Raw genomic sequence first — 21,042 nt, 5'->3', positions numbered from 1 at the left:
AGCAAATATAGCCTCCAGCTCACAAATTCCCAAGCTCTTACTTTTGCAATTGTTGACAAATGCATTGAACGCTTCTGTTAATTACATGTCAAGATGTAGTTCAGCATCCTGTTACTGAGCACCTCAGAAAAAAATTCCAGCCTGTGAAGCTCTCTTATTCTTGGTTCAGTTCACCAGTATTGTGACTAGGTTTTAAAGTCATCAACTTCAACTTAGTTAGGTTCTGCATCTTGGTAAGTAGAGATCTAAAGAAATTGTATCGGCTTCTCTGTACTTCGATGATTTTGATGGATGCACTGATGGTGCTAGCATTGCTCATTGTTTGGTTCCTATGGGGGCCTTTGATGCTACAAATGCTTGTGAGGTATGTGTAACTGTGTGGTTCATGGTACCTAATATAGTTTGTACAGAGTTCATGAGGCTGTGTGGCTAAAGTAAACATGCAGAGGCAAAAGTAAGTAATCAAAAGGAAATGAACATAATATGTCCATTTGTAATTAGTTAATCCTCCTGTTATCTACCATATTAGTTGAATGGGACTGACTTTATTTTGTTGTGCAAGTCTGTACCATAAAGGCTGGTGTGTTGTTTACATATGTAATGCTGCAAATGAGATGTAGGGGGATCTGTGAAACACTGATAAACATCATTGTGCTCTACACTAGGAAATTAAGAAACCCTGTACTGCAAACAGGGAAGGATTATTGAAAGAAGACAAATAACAAACAAATTAAAACATGGGATGTTCACATGCACATGAGAGATTGAAAGAGATATCTGATCAGTGAATATGATCCATACATAAAACACTATCCTATATAACTTACAAAAACTCTTGTAAAGAAGTTCAAAATTACAAGATGCTCTATTTGTGAATCAGTTCATTTGGAAGCTTTCAGATGTATACCATGTATTAATTCATAGAAATAGATCAAATAATCAATTGCAAATATTTGCCTGAATGAAGACAGATTAATGACTTGTCCACTTAGAAGACCACCTGTTGGTTTTTGGTAAACACTGTTTAGATTTCAGGGTGGCCAAGAAATGTTTGAATTCCAAAGCAGCTAATATTCCCTTGTGTGGGATAAATGAGACATCTCTGTGTAGGGGCTATGCAGCACATTGCAAATTTTGTTTGTGTGTGTGAGTAAGTGTGTGTGCATGTGTATGTGTTTCTCTTGTGTGAGAGAGAAATTCACATTAGTAAGAGCAGAGAAGGAGAGAGGAAGAGAGACTGAGAGTAAAGCTTTTCTTAGGTGTTTATTTGAGTTGACGCCGAAACAGAAACATTCTGAAAATTATAAAACTGAAAGCAGCCAAGTTCAAGTAAGTTAAATAGTTACAAGAAATTTACAGGTGGACCATCATAGCTTTCATTTTTTAAGTGTAATGTACTTATCATAGCAGTGCCAGTCTTTAGATGTGTATTATTTATAATATTGAAGTGGCTTAAATACGGGCATGATATCTGTGTTGATTGATGGATAATGCAAAGTTGCCTATGCGTTGACTGCACTATGTTTAATAACCTTTTCTGAATCATGAAAAATATACCTTCAGTCTGCACCTTATCTCATTGCCAGATTGACGCTTCTAAGATTTTATTGTTCTGCCATTTAATTAATTTGAGAAGTTGTAAAATTGTATAATATGTTTTGTAAATGTACACCATATAATGGCTTTTTGTTAATATGTGATGCAGTGATGGTATGGTGACAATCTGCTCATCTGACCTAAAAGTGTATGCCTTCTGTATCAACTTAAATGTAGGTAGAGATATCAATTTCAGCCATGTGAAATGTTATGTACACACATACTCAAATCAATGTAACAGTCTCTTGAACGGAGAACTGAAAGTCACTTAAACAAGGTCAACTCTTTCATAGACAGAAGGTGGTTGCTGAGGAATGATAATTCTAAATTAACTTGTAAAATTTCATGAAATGTTAAGAAAGCACACTTAAGCAGGTGTGGAGATAAGGTGAAAGTAATAGGCCTGTGTCATGATATTTCATGAAATTAGCATCATGTAAATACATTGTCTGTATTTGCCTCTCAGCAATTAAGGTTTGTTTGGTCAAGGTTGCTGACCCGAGAATCAAGAATGCCAGGCAATTCCTCCCAATATTCAGCTCATTCTAAATCTACCGAAACAGAGACACAAATGCATGAGGCTGACAGTGAATGAATGAACTCATTCAAAGGTTGTTGGTATTTGATAACCCAGAAATCAACCAACAATCAACTATCTTTCACCAGAATCACTCACCCCAATTTTAACTATCTCAAAAAAATTAATCTCAAGACGTTTTAAGGCTTTAGCCTTTTTACCTAGTCCTTTTATGACACAGCGTAACATAACTTTGGGTGCCAATGTTAATTGAGTGACATGTCAAGTTAAAGTGGGATTTAACGTAGGACTTTTCTGCATGAGATTTGCATTTCATCTAAATTTCTCTTTCAGGTGTGTGTCAGTCCATAAGGGACTATAGCTACCAGATTCAATCTTAAGTATATTGTATTTTTTATTCATTTTAAAAAAGGTACACTATGCAGGATTTTCCTACAAAAAGATTAAAGTCTCTGTCTATATCTACGAAGACCCTTCCCTCTGCCTGTATTTTCTCATTTTCTTAGTATTTTGGTGTGTTCGGGACGTTTCTGGGTGTCAACCATTGGACAGTGGGTTGACAGGATGTGACCAGGTTTCAATGCTGTCTTTGTCTTGCTCCTCTGCTCTTGGTTTGCCATTGATGTACCAAGAGCTGCAGGTCTGTGTGTCTGTTTGACCAAGGGTGGGGCTGAGCTACACACACACAGGTAGTACAGAGAGGCAAACAGCAGACAGGATGTACAGGAGCATGCACTTTGGCTGTATTCACACAAAAGCCAAAGGGTTGTGCGGAGGTGAGGTCTATCTTTTCATGCTTTAGAACATAACCCCTGTGAAATAACCAGAAAATAATGTTAAATTCCTCTGATTCACTGCAATGGTGCCCCTCCCTCTCTCTAGCTCTCTTGACCTGCTCTCTCTCTCTCTCTGTCTCACCCCTTGAGCTGGGGAGGAGAGGATAACTTTAAAAAGGGGTGTTTACAGACAGCAATCAACAAATCCTGACTAGTATACCTTTAAGATTTCATTTTAATTATGATTAATTATGATCAAATGCCTATTCCATATGCCCACAATAAATAACAGGCATATAAAACCAATTTAGATATTTGACTCTGGTTAGTTATTCTAAAATATCATGTTCATGTTTAATGTTTATTCTTTAAATTTTTATAAAAGTTTGTACAATAGGAGTGGCTTTGTCTATATTTTGCTTCATCCTGTATTTAGTAATGTTTGCAATACTGGTCATCTTTGTCCCCTACAGGTAAGTGGTTTTCTACATTCAGATATCATGTTTGCTCATTTCTAAATGAGCCTCCCCATATTGCTGTATTCCCCTAACCAAAACTTTTTCATCCAGGATACCTTTAATTACATAAACTGCCAATTCACCATATTCATAATTGGAGTTGTGCACACCAATGCAAATAAATGTCATTTGGATGATTTATTGAGAATTGCCAGTATTATTTCACTTCATCATTGAATATTTTCTACTTTGTTCTTAAAAAAAACTTGAGTAGTTAGTGTTATACCTTGAGCTATCTCTCAAACGTTTCTTTGCTTGTTCTCTCAGTTGTCATCTTATGTCTCTTTTCTTCTTTTTCTTTTTCTTGTTCTTCTTGTTCTTCTTCTTTTTCTTCCACTTCCTGTGTACCATAAATGAATAATAGTGTATCAGTTAGTTGGCTTAGTCAGTTCTCCTTGTACACAAACTTGTAAGTCATTTGTAAGACAGTTGGTTTACAAGGAGAAAGAGGGTCTTTCCAAAGTTTGAAGAAAAAAAAAGTTTTGAGATTTAAAATTTTGAATGGAATGTCTGCGTCACAAACTAGGACAAGTAGCATCCAGTAGTTTGGAACATGACTAAAAGTCAGAGTAGCTTTGTGTCTGCTGCTTTGATTCTGACGATTCTTCTTTTAAAAGGATCACAATTTTTCAAGCCTATCTTAAAATCAATAGTCACAAGCCACATATTGTCTTCTGATATACTTTTGAATGTTTTTTTTTTTTTTTTTGTTGATTTCATAATGGCTGGTGTGAACAGGAGAAATAATTACAGCAAGCAGTAATGGTTTCAATGTAGCTACACACAGACATGTGAAAAACTGTGAACCTTGTGAGTTTCCCAATATTGAATCACTGGAGTACCCCCTTTAACAAAAACATAACTGTTATGCTCACTATTGCCCCCCTTCGGACGGATGCCTTAGTGAATTAATTGATGAATATTTCATGGTCTAAACTGCTTGCGTTACATCATTAAGTTACACATAATAGTCTTGTAATAGAACTCTGCAACTGGCTACTGGTTTTATTTTAGTTGCACATTTCAAATCATTCTCTGGAACGGTATTATGAAATCTGCCCAATATTAGTTTAAATAAGCTTAAATTCTAGTTTACTGTGATCTAAAATACTTCACTACTTTTGAAATCACATATCACTCTATAGTGAGGTAATAAATAAATAATTTCAACTAGAGAGAGGTTATACACGATGATGTTATTGGGTTCTGTGGCTCACTATATTAAAACATAAAATATACACAACATTTTCAACACACGTCCATTGAAAAGCACAGATAAAAACACAAACAGCTGCTTACATCTAGGTAGTAAAACTTCTAAACATGAATCACAAGTTGTGTATAAAAATCTATAAATGTGTCATACCATTTTAAAGGGGTTATGATAGACTGTCCAGGGTGTTTTTCTGTCTTCTCTCCAATGTGGGGTGGAATAGATTCAAACATGCCTTAAAAAGGAACAAGGTAAAGACAGAACAAAGTAAAGACAAAACATAAAGTGAGGTCATATCTTTAAATGGATATCTATTAATGATCAATAATAAATAATATGAGAATACTTACAATTTTATGCCCTCAGTGTGAGTTGGTGATATGGTATAACGCTAAGGGACCAGAGGATGACAATGATGATATTGAAGCTGGTAACATATCAGCATGTTTACACCTTTGCAACTTGAGTCTCCCTCTGGTGTTTATATGATGGCAGTGACCCCCACCAACAACATCAATACACACATCCATGTGAGTCATTAGTGCTATCCAGAAACTGACATCAACACTCTTACTGTAGTCACAGGGAAAAGTTTGTTTAGACTGACTGCTCAAAGAAGTTTAGAATCAGCAATCATCCAGATTTCACAAAAAGGCAATCACAGTGTATCTTAAAGAATTTTTCATGATGATGCCAAATTTCATATACATGAGGCAGAAGCTTCCAAAGTATCATGTACGCCTAAGAGACAGTTTGAGACAGATTCATGGTCACACCCCACATTTCATCGTCTCACACTCTAATCCCAGGAGATCTACTGCAAGATGGACAAGTAGCCAGGGTCACAATCCAACACCGAGACCTAACTTTAACGAGGCCTTTGAGGCCTTTTACTTTATCATCCAAAAAACAACCAAGAGTACCAGATGGTGTACCATGTGAACCAACACCTTCCCATAGAGTCTGACATTTAACAAGTATAATTTAATGACAATGCAGAATTACAATTCACAAATACAATTCACAAAATGTTCAATATATACTAAAAATACATGTATTTACAAAATAAATGTGGCCAGCTCAAAGACTGCAATGTTACTCAACACTAATCTTGGTTTGTTATGGCGAGCCCAGTTGTTTCTGCTTGACAAATAGAGAAACTGACAGACAGAGAGATCAAAGACCCTAAAACACAATAAGCCTCTTGAGCATGTGGCATTTGTTTGGAGCATCAACACAAGCCTTGTGCTATATTTGAGTTTTGCCCTTATAAGACAGAAGATTTCAGAGCAGGTATCGTGTAACATTGAAGACAGAAGCTCATTATATCTTGTTGGTAACCACTTCAGAATTTCTTCGACTCTTTCCAACGGAAACAGTGCCTAATGGCTGTCTTGTCTACCCACACTCTTAAACTTTGCCGGCTGTGTGCCATGTTCTTGGCAAAATCCTTCTGCTGCACTTGCCATCTATGACAGCATCTTCTATCCCATCACATATTGAAGACTTTAAATAAACAAACAGCTTAGAATTGAATGCCCTAAGCAGACTCAACTTTGTAATACTAAGTGCTAAATTGTAGGCAACTTGACTTGTTTCCAGAACAAGGTATCCAGGTAATACCATGACCTGGATGCCTGACTGAGAACCTTCATCAACATACTCAACTTTGATACACACAAAAAACCTTCATGGTGAGTTGTCTTGCAAAACAAAAAGGAAGTAGAGCTGGTATCCATCACTCATTCGCTCTATCGACTATCTCAGTCTCCCTTGTGTTTCCCACGAGAACAAGAATAAGAACAGCTGCTGGCACTGTTGTGAGAAGTAATCCCCTGCCAATCCAGCCTTTTCTTTAAAGCTCACTGGCACTCATTTCATTTTTAATCATTTCTGACTTGTGAGGACTCTGAAACAGTACACCATTGACTTTTTAAAGGTTCTCCAAAGCATTGCAAGGGGCTACTGTTGTGCCAGGGACCATAAAAGCGATGCATTAGTCACACCTTTGGACTGCCTGTGACTACCGACTTAACCACGACCAAGAACTGAACCAACTTCACATCTGTACCTTCTGTGCATGCAGCAGTATCCAAAAGCAAACCAACTTCACATATGCTTGCTGCATGGGCATGTAAAAAACTCATAACTTAAAAAAACCTATAGATATATCTTAAAATGTTGCTGCCATCTTCACAATATATTACAACAATTATTATAAAAGACAATGGTAAAGACAACACAAGAGCCTTATTGTTTTCGAATAATCACAGGAATATGAATATTTCTAGACATACTATAAACTGTGTAATGTGACAGCTAGAGGTAAGAACGACTGATGCTCAAGCATCATACCAGTGACATGACCAAATACAGAAATACACATGTGATAGGCTCCCATCACTCTGTATAAAAAGGCACAGCAAACATCCACCAAGGACAGGCTCCCAGCAAAGGTACGTTTCTTAGCGGCTCAGATTTGTATTAAGTATCAAGTATCAAGTTTATATTGTGAATATAAGTATATTATATTAAAGTTATCATTATAAATAAATCTAATTTTCCTTGCCTTATTATAAAATTTAAATTGTAGTATGATAGAGTTAACTCTCAGAAATATTCTTTCTGAACCATATATATTTGCTCCTTTTTTCAGAAGTCTGCATTGAACCCAGAAAAACCCCTGCAGCCCTGGTGTCATCCAAGGTAAATTAGGCTTCTTATCTGTCCTGGAGAAGAGTTAATAATTACATTATTAATGTAAAGCTTGTCCCCTATGAACCTCATAGTATTGTTCTAGTCTAAGTTCTAGTATGCAAGTAGTTACCTGTATTAAACTAATTTTAATGGCGGAGCATTCATTTGACAACAGTAATACCAGACATTATAGAAGTCACTATAAGGGCACCCATCTATCTACTTTTCTGGCATTTAAAATGAATGACTATTGTATTGTTTCCTCTCATGCAGTGAGAGGTCATCATGAGTTCAGACCCTGGGATGGATTTAATTACAGTTAATAATTAAAATTGTTTATTTTTTCAGAACCCTCATTAAACCACCAGTACCTGTTCATCTGAGGGAGAGAAGAAGGTAATGTATTTATTTATTTATTTTACCAGTCTTTCACTTTGATTAGAAACATTTGAAGTTTAGTATTTTATATAGTCTTTTTGTGCATCTCGATTAATGTCATCAAATAGAAAAAAAAGTATTTGTCACTTCTCATAAATGTTTTTGGAGTTTATGATTTATAACAAAGTGTCTGATAGTAACAAGGATTAAGTAGCACATAAGAAGTCATCGCATCAACAAAGATAACATATAGTGAAAGTGTAACAGTGATGTCACTCTGTTGTTACAAACTGTAAATCTTTGTTTACCTTTCTCTCTCATTTTGCTGGAAACATTAAGTAAAATATATCAATTTTCTAACATTCGTCACATTAACAGAATTTAACTTTAGTTCAGTGGTGAAGTACCATCATGAGTGAAGATGAAAAAGAAATAATGACTAATAATGATGAATGATAAATGAATGCTATCCTGTCTGTACTTACTTGCAGTAAAGGCTCATCATGGGTGATGGAGAGATGGAATGTTTTGGCCCGGCGGCCTTATACCTCCGGAAGCCAGAAAGAGAGAGAATTGAAGCTCAGAACACTCCCTTTGATGCTAAAACAGCATACTTTGTGAGCGAGCCAGCAGAGATGTACCTCAAGGGGAAACTTGTTAAGAGAGAGGGTGGCAAAGCCACCGTGGACACTCTCTGTGGAAAGGTGGGAACTAAGGCTCTAGGATTAAATGTTTAACAGCTCCTAACATTTCTACTGCAGAATCTGGACTGCTGTGACATATGTTAACTATTTGACATAATGACTTCAAACATTTAGACAGACATGTGAATAATAACTAAACTTACTGTTGTGCCTTTTCTTACAGTCTATCACTGTAAAAGATACTGAAGTCTTCCCCATGAACCCTCCCAAGTATGATAAGATTGAGGACATGGCCATGATGACCCACCTCAGTGAGCCCTCTGTGCTGTATAACCTCAAAGAGCGCTATGCAGCATGGATGATCTACGTGAGTTTGGCCTGATTGTTAAATAAGAAGATAAAAACATGGCTACAGGAAGACACGTGTCGGTAAAACTTATCTCTCTCCATAGACCTACTCAGGGCTGTTCTGTGTCACTGTGAACCCCTACAAGTGGCTCCCAGTGTATGATTCAGTGGTTGTTGCAGGATACAGAGGCAAAAAGAGGATTGAGGCCCCACCCCACATCTTCTCCATCTCGGACAATGCCTATCAGTTCATGCTCCAAGGTATCAAACAGTTTGTAAGCTCCTGTCTGTTCATAAATACAGCAGCTGTACTCTCATAGAAGTCAACTCCTAACTGTTGTGTAACATTTTGATGTCTTGCAGATAGAGAAAACCAGTCCATCCTGATTACGTAAGTAACAATTTTATATTATCTATAATTATATGCAACAGCAGTAATTTTAGTGATTTTAAATAATACTTATGAACACACCCCTCAACCTAGTGGAGAATCCGGTGCAGGAAAGACTGTCAACACCAAACGTGTCATCCAGTACTTTGCGACAATCGCAGTGGCTGGAGGAAGCAAGAAAGTTGAGCCAACTCCTGGAAAAATGCAGGTTAATACTGTGATATACAGTACATATATATGTGTGTGATATCTATGATAATGTGAATACAAACACATGTCATGTAATATTGCTTTAAGGGGTCACTGGAAGATCAAATCATTGCAGCCAACCCATTGCTGGAGGCTTATGGTAACGCCAAAACTGTGAGGAATGACAACTCATCCCGCTTCGTAAGTTTTCAGAATCAGAATCAGAATCAGAATTCCTTTATTTGTCCCGCAAATGGGGAAATTCCTTAGTCACAGCAGCCAAAGGACAGTATCACACTTAAACAATAATAAAAAGTAAAAAATAAACAGTATAATAAGAGATAAGAGATAAGAAATAGAATTAACTCGTATATACATAGTATTTACAATATGAACTTGGTATTTACAATATGACATAGTATTTATAATATGAACAGTGTAAGTATAAACAGTTTGGTATTTTTATTTACAAACAATAAATAATAAATATGGGTATTAAAAATTGTCCAATGGTCCTGCTGTTTTAAAATGGTGTCTGTTTCCAACATGGTCTGCTGGTCCTCTAGCCTTAACATTTTTGTTTGTCTTTACACATGCTGTTTGTGTTTGAACAGCACTAAATATTTTTAGGTAGGTTAATATCATTTTAGTCTTCTGCATAGTAAATCATACATTTCATCTGCAGGGTAAATTCATCAGAATCCATTTTGGAACAACTGGAAAGTTGGCTTCAGCTGATATTGAAACATGTAAGCTTCCAGCCTTTCTTTATCCAGAAGGTTTGATGAAAGAACAAACTGTATACCAGCTTATTGCCTTGTTTTACAGATCTGCTGGAGAAGTCTCGAGTGACGTTCCAGCTGTCTGCTGAGAGGAGCTACCACATCTTTTATCAGCTCACGACAGGCTACAAACCTGAGCTGATAGGTGTGAGATTAGTGAATAATATTGTCAGTTTTTTTGCAGTCTGTAATCCAACGGCTTATAAATATTTTATATATTCTGTTAAAGTTACATTTATTTTTTCACTTTCTTCAGAGGCTCTCCTGATCACCACAAACCCATTCGACTATCACATGATCAGTCAGGGGGAAATCACTGTCAAGAGTATCGATGACATTGAAGAATTCATAGCCACTGATGTAAGGAAGAATTCATTTTGATGACTGCTTTTTTTAGTTATTATCAAAACCATGCTGCTTTATGCTTTAAACCAAAGTGAGCACTATTACAACTGTGTGATAGATTCTCAGTATTTGCGTATACAAGGCAACAGCGTTTGATTAAGTTTAAGTTTTGGTTTAAACTGACATTTCACAGACTGCCATTGACATCCTGGGCTTCACTGCAGAAGAGAAGGCAAGCATTTTCAAGCTGACTGGAGCTGTGATGCATCATGGTAACATGAAGTTCAAGCAAAAGCAGCGTGAAGAGCAGGCTGAGCCTGATGGCACTGAGGGTATGAAACTCACACATCATGAGGTTGAATAGTAGTCAAGTTTTTGACCCTTGACAGAGAACCTGAGGTTTTCCTAGAATATGTTTCTTCATAAATGATGACAATTTGTGTTCTTCTTTCAGTGGCAGATAAAATCGCCTACCTCATGGGTCTGAACTCTGCTGATTTGCTAAAAGCACTTTGCTACCCCAGAGTGAAGGTTGGGAATGAGTATGTGACCAAAGGTCAGACTGTCCCTCAGGTATGGGATATCAACAAGAACACAAGCAAATAACCAAAACAAATTAATACATACAAATACTTTCTTCCATTTCATATTTAAAGACATTTTTACATAAAGATAATATTGTTCTGACTTTGCTGATAGACTCCCACTGCAACCATGGCTTTCATAGAGCTCTTTGGATTATAGCTTTTCATGCATTTTAACCTGTTCAAGCTCTGAAAAGTGATCAATTTCGCATTATCCTTATATTATTCATTTGTAAAATCAGGTCAACAATTCCGTCATGGCTCTCTCCAAGTCCGTCTATGAGAAAATGTTCTTGTGGATGGTCGTCAGAATTAATGAGATGCTGGATACCAAGCAGCCCAGAAGCTCTTTCATCGGTGTCCTGGATATTGCTGGGTTTGAAATTTTCGATGTAAGTATGCTCGGCTGATACAACATAATCTTATGCAGCTTTAATTAAACCTGAAAATACAAATCATTTTATTTTTAGTTACTGGTACTTAAGGCCTTTGCTGACCTTTGATATTTCAAATTCTTTAGTTCAACAGCTTGGAGCAGCTGTGCATCAACTTCACCAATGAAAAACTGCAACAGTTTTTCAACCACCACATGTTTGTCCTGGAGCAAGAAGAGTACAAGAAAGAGGGAATTGAATGGGAGTTCATTGACTTTGGTATGGATTTGGCTGCCTGCATTGAGCTCATTGAGAAGGTACTACAGGGAAACATTTTTAAAAATGATGTAAAATAATTCCCACCACAGTCGGAAAGTACAGGATTTTAATTTTGTGTTATTTGTGTTATCGCTAACAGCCAATGGGCATCTTCTCAATCCTTGAAGAGGAGTGCATGTTCCCAAAGGCTACAGACATCACCTTCAAGAACAAACTGTATGACCAGCATATTGGTAAAAGTGCCCCCTTCCAAAAACCAAAACCTGCCAAAGGCAAAGCTGAGGCCCATTTCTCCCTGGTGCACTATGCTGGCACTGTTGATTACAATGTCCAAGGCTGGCTGGATAAAAACAAAGACCCCCTGAACGACTCAGTTGTTCAGCTCTACCAGAAGTCTTCAACCAAACTGTTGTCTCACCTGTATGCATCCCATGCCGGAGCAGATGGTAAATATTTTTAATTAATTCGAAGCTTAAATAAAATGTATTACATTTGTTAAAGTTGGTAATTCAAATGTTATCTTCATGGTACAGCTGAGGGTGGCGGCAAGAAAGCTGGCAAGAAGAAGGGTGGTTCCTTCCAGACTGTGTCTGCATTGTTCAGGGTAAGATAGGGAGGGATAGCTTATGTACTTATGTACTTCATTGCACTAATTTGGTGCCTTTTGTTAATTTAATGTCCTTTTAATTCTTCAGGAGAATTTAGGCAAATTGATGACCAACTTAAGGAGCACTCATCCTCATTTTGTGCGTTGTTTGATTCCAAATGAATCAAAGACTCCTGGTAAGCTAATATCAGCACTAGTTTATGCATTTAAACACTTCTGTGATTATGCAACACACGACTGACCTTGGCATGTTTTTAAGGTCTGATGGAGAACTTCCTGGTCATCCACCAGCTGAGGTGTAATGGTGTGCTGGAAGGTATCAGGATCTGCAGGAAAGGCTTCCCAAGCAGAATCCTCTATGGTGACTTCAAGCAGAGGTATTTACTAAGATTAACCATATTTTAAATAATATTATCATAAATAATTCAACATTCATCAATTTCCCTCCAATCAGATACAAAGTATTGAATGCTAGTGTCATCCCTGAGGGACAATTCATCGACAACAAAAAGGCCTCAGAGAAACTCTTGGGCTCTATTGATGTTGACCACACTCAGTACAAATTTGGACACACAAAGGTAATCTGTTTGTCTCTTACAGGTGTTTTTATCTTTTTTCTTTAGCTGCAATTAAGTTTAACAGTTCATATCAAATAACACTTTGATTTAGGTGTTCTTCAAAGCTGGCCTGCTGGGAACTCTCGAGGAGATGAGAGATGAGAAACTTGCAATCCTGGTCACAATGACTCAGGCTCTCTGCAGAGGATTCCTCATGAGGAGAGAGTTTGTCAAGATGATGGAGCGCAGGTACTGTGTATATTTAGCTTCACACATCTAAGGGCAACAGTATATTTGTAGATGACAGCACGATTATAATCTTCAAGACAAATATTTACTTTGAATCCCAATCCATACTTCTTATTAGTAGAGCTTTAAGAATCTAAATGAATCTATTTTTTCACCTTTATACCTGTTTTCTCCAGGGAGGCCATTTACGGCATCCAGTACAACATCCGCTCATTCATGAATGTCAAAACCTGGCCATGGATGAAGCTTTACTTCAAGATTAAGCCTCTGCTGAAGAGTGCAGAGACTGAAAAAGAGATGGCCCAAATGAAAGAGGACTTTGAGAAGACCAAAGAGGAGCTGGCAAAGGCTCTAGCTAAGAAGAAAGAACTGGAGGAGAAGATGGTGTCTCTACTGCAGGAGAAGAATGACCTGGTGTTACAAGTGCAGTCTGTAAGTTGTTGCACTTCCTGTGCATGTCTACTAAAGTATCCTACATCCGATTACTGAATTTTCAAAGACCTGAACCTGTTTGTGTTGACTTTAAGGAAGGTGAAAACCTTAGTGATGCAGAGGAAAGGTGTGAGGGGCTCATTAAAGCAAAAATACAGCTTGAGGCCAAAGTCAAAGAGACGACTGAGAGACTGGAGGATGAGGAGGAAATGAATGCTGAGCTGACCGCAAAGAAAAGGAAGCTGGAGGATGAGTGCTCTGAGTTGAAGAAAGACATTGATGATTTGGAGCTCACCCTGGCCAAAGTGGAGAAGGAGAAACATGCCACTGAGAACAAGGTTGGTATATCTTCCATAAGGCCTTAAAGACTGCTGCTTTTGGCTGAATACTCACTTTAAAATTATTCTCACAACATTTTGAATACAGGTTAAAAACCTGGTTGAGGAAATGACATCTCAAGATGAGACCATTGTCAAGCTGACCAAAGAGAAGAAAGCCCTCCAAGAGGCCCATCAGCAGACCCTTGATGACCTGCAGGCAGAGGAAGACAAAGTCAACACTCTGACGAAGGCCAAGACCAAGCTGGAGCAGCAAGTGGACGATGTATGTAAAAACAGCAGTGATTTCAATCCCTTTGAGAATGAAAAACAAAAAATAATGCCTCATCTCTGTTAAAACAGCTTGAGGGTTCTCTGGAGCAAGAAAAGAAGCTCCGTATGGATCTTGAGCGAGCGAAAAGGAAGCTTGAAGGGGATCTTAAATTGGCCCAGGAAACAATAATGGATCTGGAGAATGACAAGCAGCAGTCTGATGAGAAAATAAAGAAGTGAGTGTAATTTAACTCAATGTTTAATACAATGTGTCCATGTCTGACCTTATTATATTTGTCCAGCATATAGTAACCAGAATAAAATCCTCTTATATTGAAAAGTTTGTGCACAAAGCTGCTGTGAAAAGTGCTAGTCTGCAAAGTTAAAGCTACCACACCACTGATTCAAACCAAATTCTCTATGTTCAAAATTATATTAGCAAACTAATGTGATTCTATCAATGATTTTAAGACGTACAATTGACAGTCAAAACATCTGTATTAGTAAAATTCTCAGCTCCATTTTGCTTACTTCAAAATAAAAAATGAATGCTTGATGTTATGTATACATTTGTCCGCTCACAGGAAGGACTTTGAAACAAGCCAGCTTCTTGGAAAGATTGAAGATGAGCAATCACTTTCTGCTCAGCTTCAGAAAAAGATTAAAGAACTTCAGGTTGGTATGGTATCTTAATAGTATCACTGACTGCACTCCCCTACCTTTGGACGACCCAGATGGGCTTGACAGAATTATATTAGAATGTGGCTTTGTTTATGATTTTTCTTTTCAACATGTAAATATTAGGCTCGCATTGAGGAGCTGGAGGAGGAGATTGAGGCTGAGCGGGCTGCTCGGGCCAAGGTGGAGAAGCAGAGGTCTGATCTCTCCAGGGAACTTGAGGAGATCAGCGAGAGGCTTGAAGAAGCTGGCGGAGCAACGTCTGTTCAGATCGAGATGAACAAGAAGCGTGAGGCCGAGTTTCAGAAGCTTCGTCGTGATCTCGAAGAGTCCACCCTGCAGCATGAGGCCACCGCTGCAGCTCTCCGCAAGAAGCAGGCTGACAGTGTTGCAGAGATGGGAGAGCAGCTTGATAACCTCCAGAGAGTCAAACAGAAGCTGGAGAAGGAGAAAAGCGAGTACAAGATGGAGATCGATGACCTCAGCAGCAATATGGAGAATGTTGCGAAATCAAAGGTGAAGTCAAACGCATGTCACCTGCAACTGAGTCAACAAAATGTACTCCGCCACACTTCCGTCTGTATTCGGCTCTCACAGAATGAGACTACATAGCATTACTTTAAATCATCATAACTTTTGTGAACTACAGGCCAACCTGGAGAAAATGTGTCGTACTCTTGAGGATCAACTGAGTGAGCTGAAGACAAAAAATGATGAACATGTGCGGCAACTGAATGACATTGGGATGCAAAGGGCAAGACTGCAAACTGAGAATGGTGAGAAAAATACATTTTATGTATATCTCATATTTCCAAAATAATGCAGATAAATGAGATTAGAATAGTTGTAATTCTCCATCTATCCTTAGGTGAAATCAGTCGCAGACTAGAAGAGAAAGAAGCCCTGGTCTCTCAGCTGACAAGGAGCAAGCAGGCTTATACTCAGCAGATTGATGAGTTGAAGAGGCATATTGAAGAGGAGGTTAAAGTATGTGCACAATAAAAAAAACACTATTGCAGAGCTGCAATGTTACATGATTAAAGATAGCTTCACAGCTTGAAGTCAGCTGTATTTTAGTTAACAAAAATGTCTCTATTTATTTGTAAGGCCAAGAACGCCCTGGCTCATGCTGTTCAGTCATCTCGTCATGACTGCGACCTGCTCAGAGAGCAGTATGAGGAGGAGCAGGAGGCCAAAGCTGAGCTGCAGCGTGCAATGTCCAAGGCCAACAGCGAGGTGGCTCAGTGGAGAACCAAATATGAGACTGATGCTATTCAGCGCACTGAGGAGCTGGAGGAGGCCAAGTAAGGCATTACAGTTTTAACTTTGTCCACCCATGTAAGTGATAATATACTGAAAGTTTGTAGATACAATATTCTTATTATTAAAATAATTGTATTGATTTTCACATATATTGCACAATCGCAGTAGCACTCAATACTCCAAAATAAGATAAACATAGAAACACAAAAGCAGATTATAACCAGGCACTACAGACCGCCAAAATCAAAATAGAAACAGAACAAAACACAAATGCCAATGTCAAACACAAATAAGGAAAAAATGAAGACAATAATAAAAATAGAAAAACAAAATAAATGAATTAAACAAATGAATTTAAAATGTGGGGGAGCTACCTTGTATTAATGGAAGGGAACTCAATCTCAAGATAGGACAGGAATGGTTGCCAGACCTTATAACACTTCTGGGTAGAGCCTCGGGCAGTGTATTTAAGGTGTTCAAGTTTAAGATGGGACATTACCTCCTCCACCCATCGCTTGTGAGATGGAGACATAGTTTTCTTCCAACTAAAGTATCAGACATCCAGCAAGTAAGGTAGAGAATGCTATAGCTTCAGCCTGGTAGGTTGTTATTGGCGTCTCTCGCGGGACTACACCAAACAATGCAGTCAGTGGGTCAGGATCAATAACCGTATTACACATAAATGAAAAGGTATTAAATATATCTGTCCAAAATGGGGTAAACCAGGGTAGAGTTTGACCAGTTTATTCCCAGATAGATGTAACCTATACAGAACCTTAAACTGCAACAAACTATGTCTGATGCATATAGATGATGAATGTACCAATGTAATCGTGGCCTGCCAATTTATATCTGATATAGTAATTCCCAACTCCTCCTCCCACTGCCTCGTTAAGTGATTAAGTGATGGGGAGGCGATCCTCTGAATATTATCATATTATACAGACACCAGACACCTGCCAACTGGATCGATGTTCAAACACTCCTCTATCCAGGTACTCTGTGGGGCTGTTAGAGAGTAGTGTGTTTTGACATAATTACGTACCAGTAGATATCCAAAGAAGCCTGACTGGGGAATATCAAAGTCCTTCTTTAACTATTCAAAAGACGTAAAGTGTGCTTCCTTAAAAAGGTCCACTAGATCCCCATCCTATGCCATAATTGAAACGATGGGTCAGTGAGAAATGGAGCAAAATTGACGTTTGCCAGAATCGGGGAGCTTGTTTAAGTTTAAAATGGATTCTAAATTGTGACCATAGCTTTAGAGAGCTATAAATAATTGGGTTGTCGTCCAATAGTGTTTACTTAAAGGTAGTGGGGCACAAATTAAAGAGTGAAGTGACACTGGATTACTTGAATGCTGCTGCTCCGTAAGAGACCAAACTGGGGATTCATCATCTGATAGATTGTGAATCAAATATTCTTAACAGGAAAAAGCTTGCCCAGCGTCTTCAGGATGCAGAGGAGTCCATTGAGGCTGTGAATGCAAAATGTGCCTCTCTGGAAAAGACCAAACAGAGACTGCTGGGTGAAGTGGAAGACCTGATGATCGACGTGGAGAGAGCTAATGCTCTTGCTGCTACCCTTGACAAGAAGCAGAGAAACTTTGACAAGGTTAGATATCTATTCATGCCTTGTGGCCTTAAATGAAGATAGACGTGTAAAAATATAATTGTAAATTATTTATGTTTTCAGGTTCTTGCAGAGTGGAAGCAGAAATATGAGGAATGCCAGGCAGAGCTGGAGGGATCTCAAAAAGAAGCTCGTTCTCTCAGCACTGAGATGTTCAAGCTGAAAAATTCATATGAAGAAGCTCTGGACCAACTGGAGACACTGAAGAGGGAGAACAAGAACCTACAACGTATGCAAAGTTTTAAAAAAGCAGAATTCTAAGTTAATACATTTACTAGGCCAGTGTCATAAAAGGATAAGTGTGGAGGAGAGTGCCCCCCAGTGGGCCAACAAGTTTAATGAATATGGTCTATGAGCTCAGACTAACATCAAATGTTTAACCACCTTGTTTCTTACAGAGGAGATCTCTGATCTAACCGAGCAAATTGGCGAGAGTGGAAAGACCATTCATGAACTGGAGAAAGGGAAAAAGACTCTAGAGTTAGAGAAGACCGAACTCCAGACTTCACTTGAAGAGGCAGAGGTACTGTCTGACAAAACATTTCTTATTAAACAGAATTTTAAATTATGCTCAAGCTACACAACATATATTTGTTTTTGTCAAGGCTACCCTGGAGCATGAGGAATCCAAGATCCTCCGCATTCAGCTTGAACTCACCCAGGTCAAGAGTGAAATCGACAGAAAACTTGCAGAGAAGGACGAGGAGATCGAGCAGATCAAGAGGAACAGCCAGAGGGTGATTGAGTCTATGCAGACCACTTTGGATGCTGAGGTCAGGAGCAGGAATGATGCCTTGAGAATCAAGAAGAAAATGGAGGGAGACCTCAATGAGATGGAGATTCAGCTGAGCCATGCCAACCGCCAGGCTGCTGAAGCCCAGAAACAGCTGAGAAACGTGCAGGGACAGCTTAAGGTACTGTGGTTTACTAAAAATAACTGCAGGCAAAGTTAAATTCATTCAGGCTGCATTGCAATTTTTTTTTTTCATTATTATTTGTTTAGGATGCCCAGCTGCACCTTGATGAAGCAATCAGAGGTCAGGATGAAATGAAGGAGCAGGTTGCCATAGTGGAGCGCAGGAACAACCTGATGCTTGCTGAGATCGAGGAGCTGAGAGCTGCACTGGAGCAGACAGACAGAAGCCGCAAAGTGGCTGAACAGGAGCTGGTTGATGTCAGTGAGCGTGTGGCACTGCTGCACTCCCAGGTAAGTGAAGATTTTATAAAATTAAACGTGAAACACCTGACAAATGAAAATGAAAGTATGTAAACAAAACTATCATTTGTTTAGAATACCAGTCTTATCAACACCAAGAAGAAGTTGGAAACTGACCTTGTTCAGATCCAAGGTGAAGTGGAGGATGCTGTCCAGGAAGCAAGAAATGCTGAAGAAAAGGCCAAGAAGGCCATCACTGATGTGAGTCATCCTAACACCTCACTATATATATGCACAAATATACAGTGTGAAACACATCCTTACGTAACATTTTACGCTGGGCAATTTCTCGGCTGTATTTAGAACTCTAGCATTTGGAACATTAGACTGCAACAGGCTTACCTATATCAAATAACATAAAATTCAACAATTCAGGCTGCCATGATGGCTGAAGAGCTGAAAAAGGAGCAGGACACCAGCGCTCATTTGGAGAGGATGAAGAAGAACCTGGAGGTGACAGTGAAGGACCTGCAGCACCGTCTGGATGAGGCTGAGAATCTGGCCATGAAAGGCGGCAAGAAACAGCTCCAGAAACTGGAGGCTAGGGTAAGTGTCATGAGGACCAGTCTATTCATATTTACTGTAAGCTGGAATAGCATTTTTAAATCACTGTGTTCTTCTGCACTCAAGGTTCGAGAATTGGAGGCTGAAGTTGATTCTGAACAGAGGCGTGCTGCTGATGCTATCAAGGGAGTGCGAAAATATGAAAGAAGAGTAAAGGAGCTCTCCTATCAGGTAAATTTCTTCTGTCTCTCTTTAACAATACAACACAACAACAACAACAACACTAATACCTAAACTGCTAGTACTAACGGTCATTATGATATACAGGAATTAAAAACAGTAGGCTTAAACCAGTTTAATTTTTGTATTACATTGTTCTGCTATCCTGATCATTACAACAGACTGAGGAGGACAAAAAGAATATTGTCCGACTTCAGGATCTGGTGGACAAGCTGCAGCTGAAAGTGAAATCCTACAAGCGACAGTCTGAGGAGGCTGTGAGTATATCAATCCTCATAACGACAAACATTCTGACGATGTCACTCTCAGTTCACAGGTTTTAACCTCACTGTGGTTTATCATACAGGAGGAGCAGGCCAACACTCACCTCACCAGGTACAGGAAGGTGCAGCATGAGATGGAGGAGGCTCAGGAGCGTGCTGACATCGCCGAGTCCCAGGTCAACAAGCTGAGGGTAAAGAGTCGTGAAATCGTCAAGGTAAAAAAGAAATGTCCGAAATGAATCAAGTTTGATGAAATACTCATTTAAACTTTGCATTTTGTTTTATGGCTAAATGTTTTACTTGCCATTGTTCTGTTCTTTCATTTCAGTCCAAAGAGTCAGAGGAGTGAGGAAGAAATCAAGTTTAACCAGTAACATGAAGTCATACAATATGAATGTCTTGTTACTTGTTCACTCAAGCATGCTGTGATTACCAAAAGTCAATAAAAACTAGATAGGTTGTTGCATCTTTTTTGACTTGCCTCTCATTTTTTGAATGATTTAATGATTAAGTATCAAACATTCTTACATACTTACATTTTGTGAAGCCTTTAAGGGCTGACACTGATTTCTGATGTAATTTAGCCCAGGTAGACACACAAATTAACAATAAAATTAAATATAAGAATCAAACATAGACAAATATAGTACATGTCGATGTTAGACAATATCATACTGTACATAAGTACAGCACAGACCTGCAGTATGGCCCAGAGGCCCAAGTTTGAAGTTTCATCGATTTACTGCATATTAATCTTAACACTTGAAATAAGAACATACAAATATTCAACATCCCTTCAAATTAACATCCTCAAATTCTACATTTTGCTTCCCTTACAAATCATGAGATATTTTTTGTTTGTGATAAAATGTGTATACCTTGTGAACCTAAATATACATACACATAAGACTATGCATACTTTGCATTTGTGTATATATTGATGTATATATTTTGTCATTTCTCGTAAGTTTATGACCCAAATTACTAAAAACAATTAACGTTTTTAAAACATCTGTCACTGTCTCTGGATATTGACACAAGTATGTTTAATTTCCCAAAATGCCACATAATTTCTATTGCTCTGTATACTGACACCAAGTGGCTAAATGATCCATGGTCCTACATCACCAGTCTCAGTTTCCTGCTATGATGAGCACTA

General features: G+C 38.4%; 1 protein-coding gene across 1 annotated transcript; it reads left to right on the top strand.

Annotated features, from left to right (window-relative positions):
* The first annotated feature begins 8,219 nt into the window (after window positions 1-8,219).
* On the top strand, window positions 8,220-20,232 carry LOC140997821 (myosin heavy chain, fast skeletal muscle-like). Its single transcript, XM_073467857.1, has 39 exons — window positions 8,220-8,420; window positions 8,584-8,727; window positions 8,813-8,969; window positions 9,072-9,099; window positions 9,193-9,307; window positions 9,397-9,489; window positions 9,974-10,037; window positions 10,117-10,215; window positions 10,327-10,430; window positions 10,609-10,747; window positions 10,870-10,988; window positions 11,242-11,391; window positions 11,520-11,690; window positions 11,792-12,098; window positions 12,186-12,256; window positions 12,348-12,435; window positions 12,519-12,636; window positions 12,714-12,837; window positions 12,929-13,065; window positions 13,242-13,497; window positions 13,593-13,835; window positions 13,924-14,100; window positions 14,178-14,323; window positions 14,672-14,762; window positions 14,892-15,281; window positions 15,415-15,541; window positions 15,634-15,752; window positions 15,873-16,069; window positions 17,459-17,642; window positions 17,724-17,889; window positions 18,059-18,183; window positions 18,266-18,574; window positions 18,664-18,867; window positions 18,952-19,077; window positions 19,252-19,422; window positions 19,507-19,611; window positions 19,782-19,877; window positions 19,967-20,098; window positions 20,212-20,232. The coding sequence occupies exons 1-39, from the start codon at window positions 8,220-8,222 to the stop codon at window positions 20,230-20,232; spliced, it is 5,814 nt and encodes a 1,937-aa protein (XP_073323958.1).
* Window positions 20,233-21,042: the final 810 nt, after the last annotated feature.

Source organism: Pagrus major, chromosome 6 (assembly GCF_040436345.1).
Source record: "Pagrus major chromosome 6, Pma_NU_1.0".
In the NCBI taxonomy this organism is placed as follows: domain Eukaryota; kingdom Metazoa; phylum Chordata; class Actinopteri; order Spariformes; family Sparidae; genus Pagrus; species Pagrus major.
Note: the sequence above shows the minus strand (reverse complement) of the source record. Positions and strands in the feature narration are given on the sequence as shown.

Excerpts from the sequence above, each read along its gene's own strand:
- LOC140997821 (XM_073467857.1), top strand. The coding sequence starts at position 8,220 with ATGGGTGATGGAGAGATGGAATGTTTTGGCCCGGCGGCCTTATACCTC. Across the intron at positions 12,099-12,185 it reads ATCCCATGCCGGAGCAGATG|CTGAGGGTGGCGGCAAGAAA; the intron begins GTAAATATTTTT and ends TTCATGGTACAG. Across the intron at positions 19,878-19,966 it reads AGCGACAGTCTGAGGAGGCT|GAGGAGCAGGCCAACACTCA; the intron begins GTGAGTATATCA and ends TTTATCATACAG.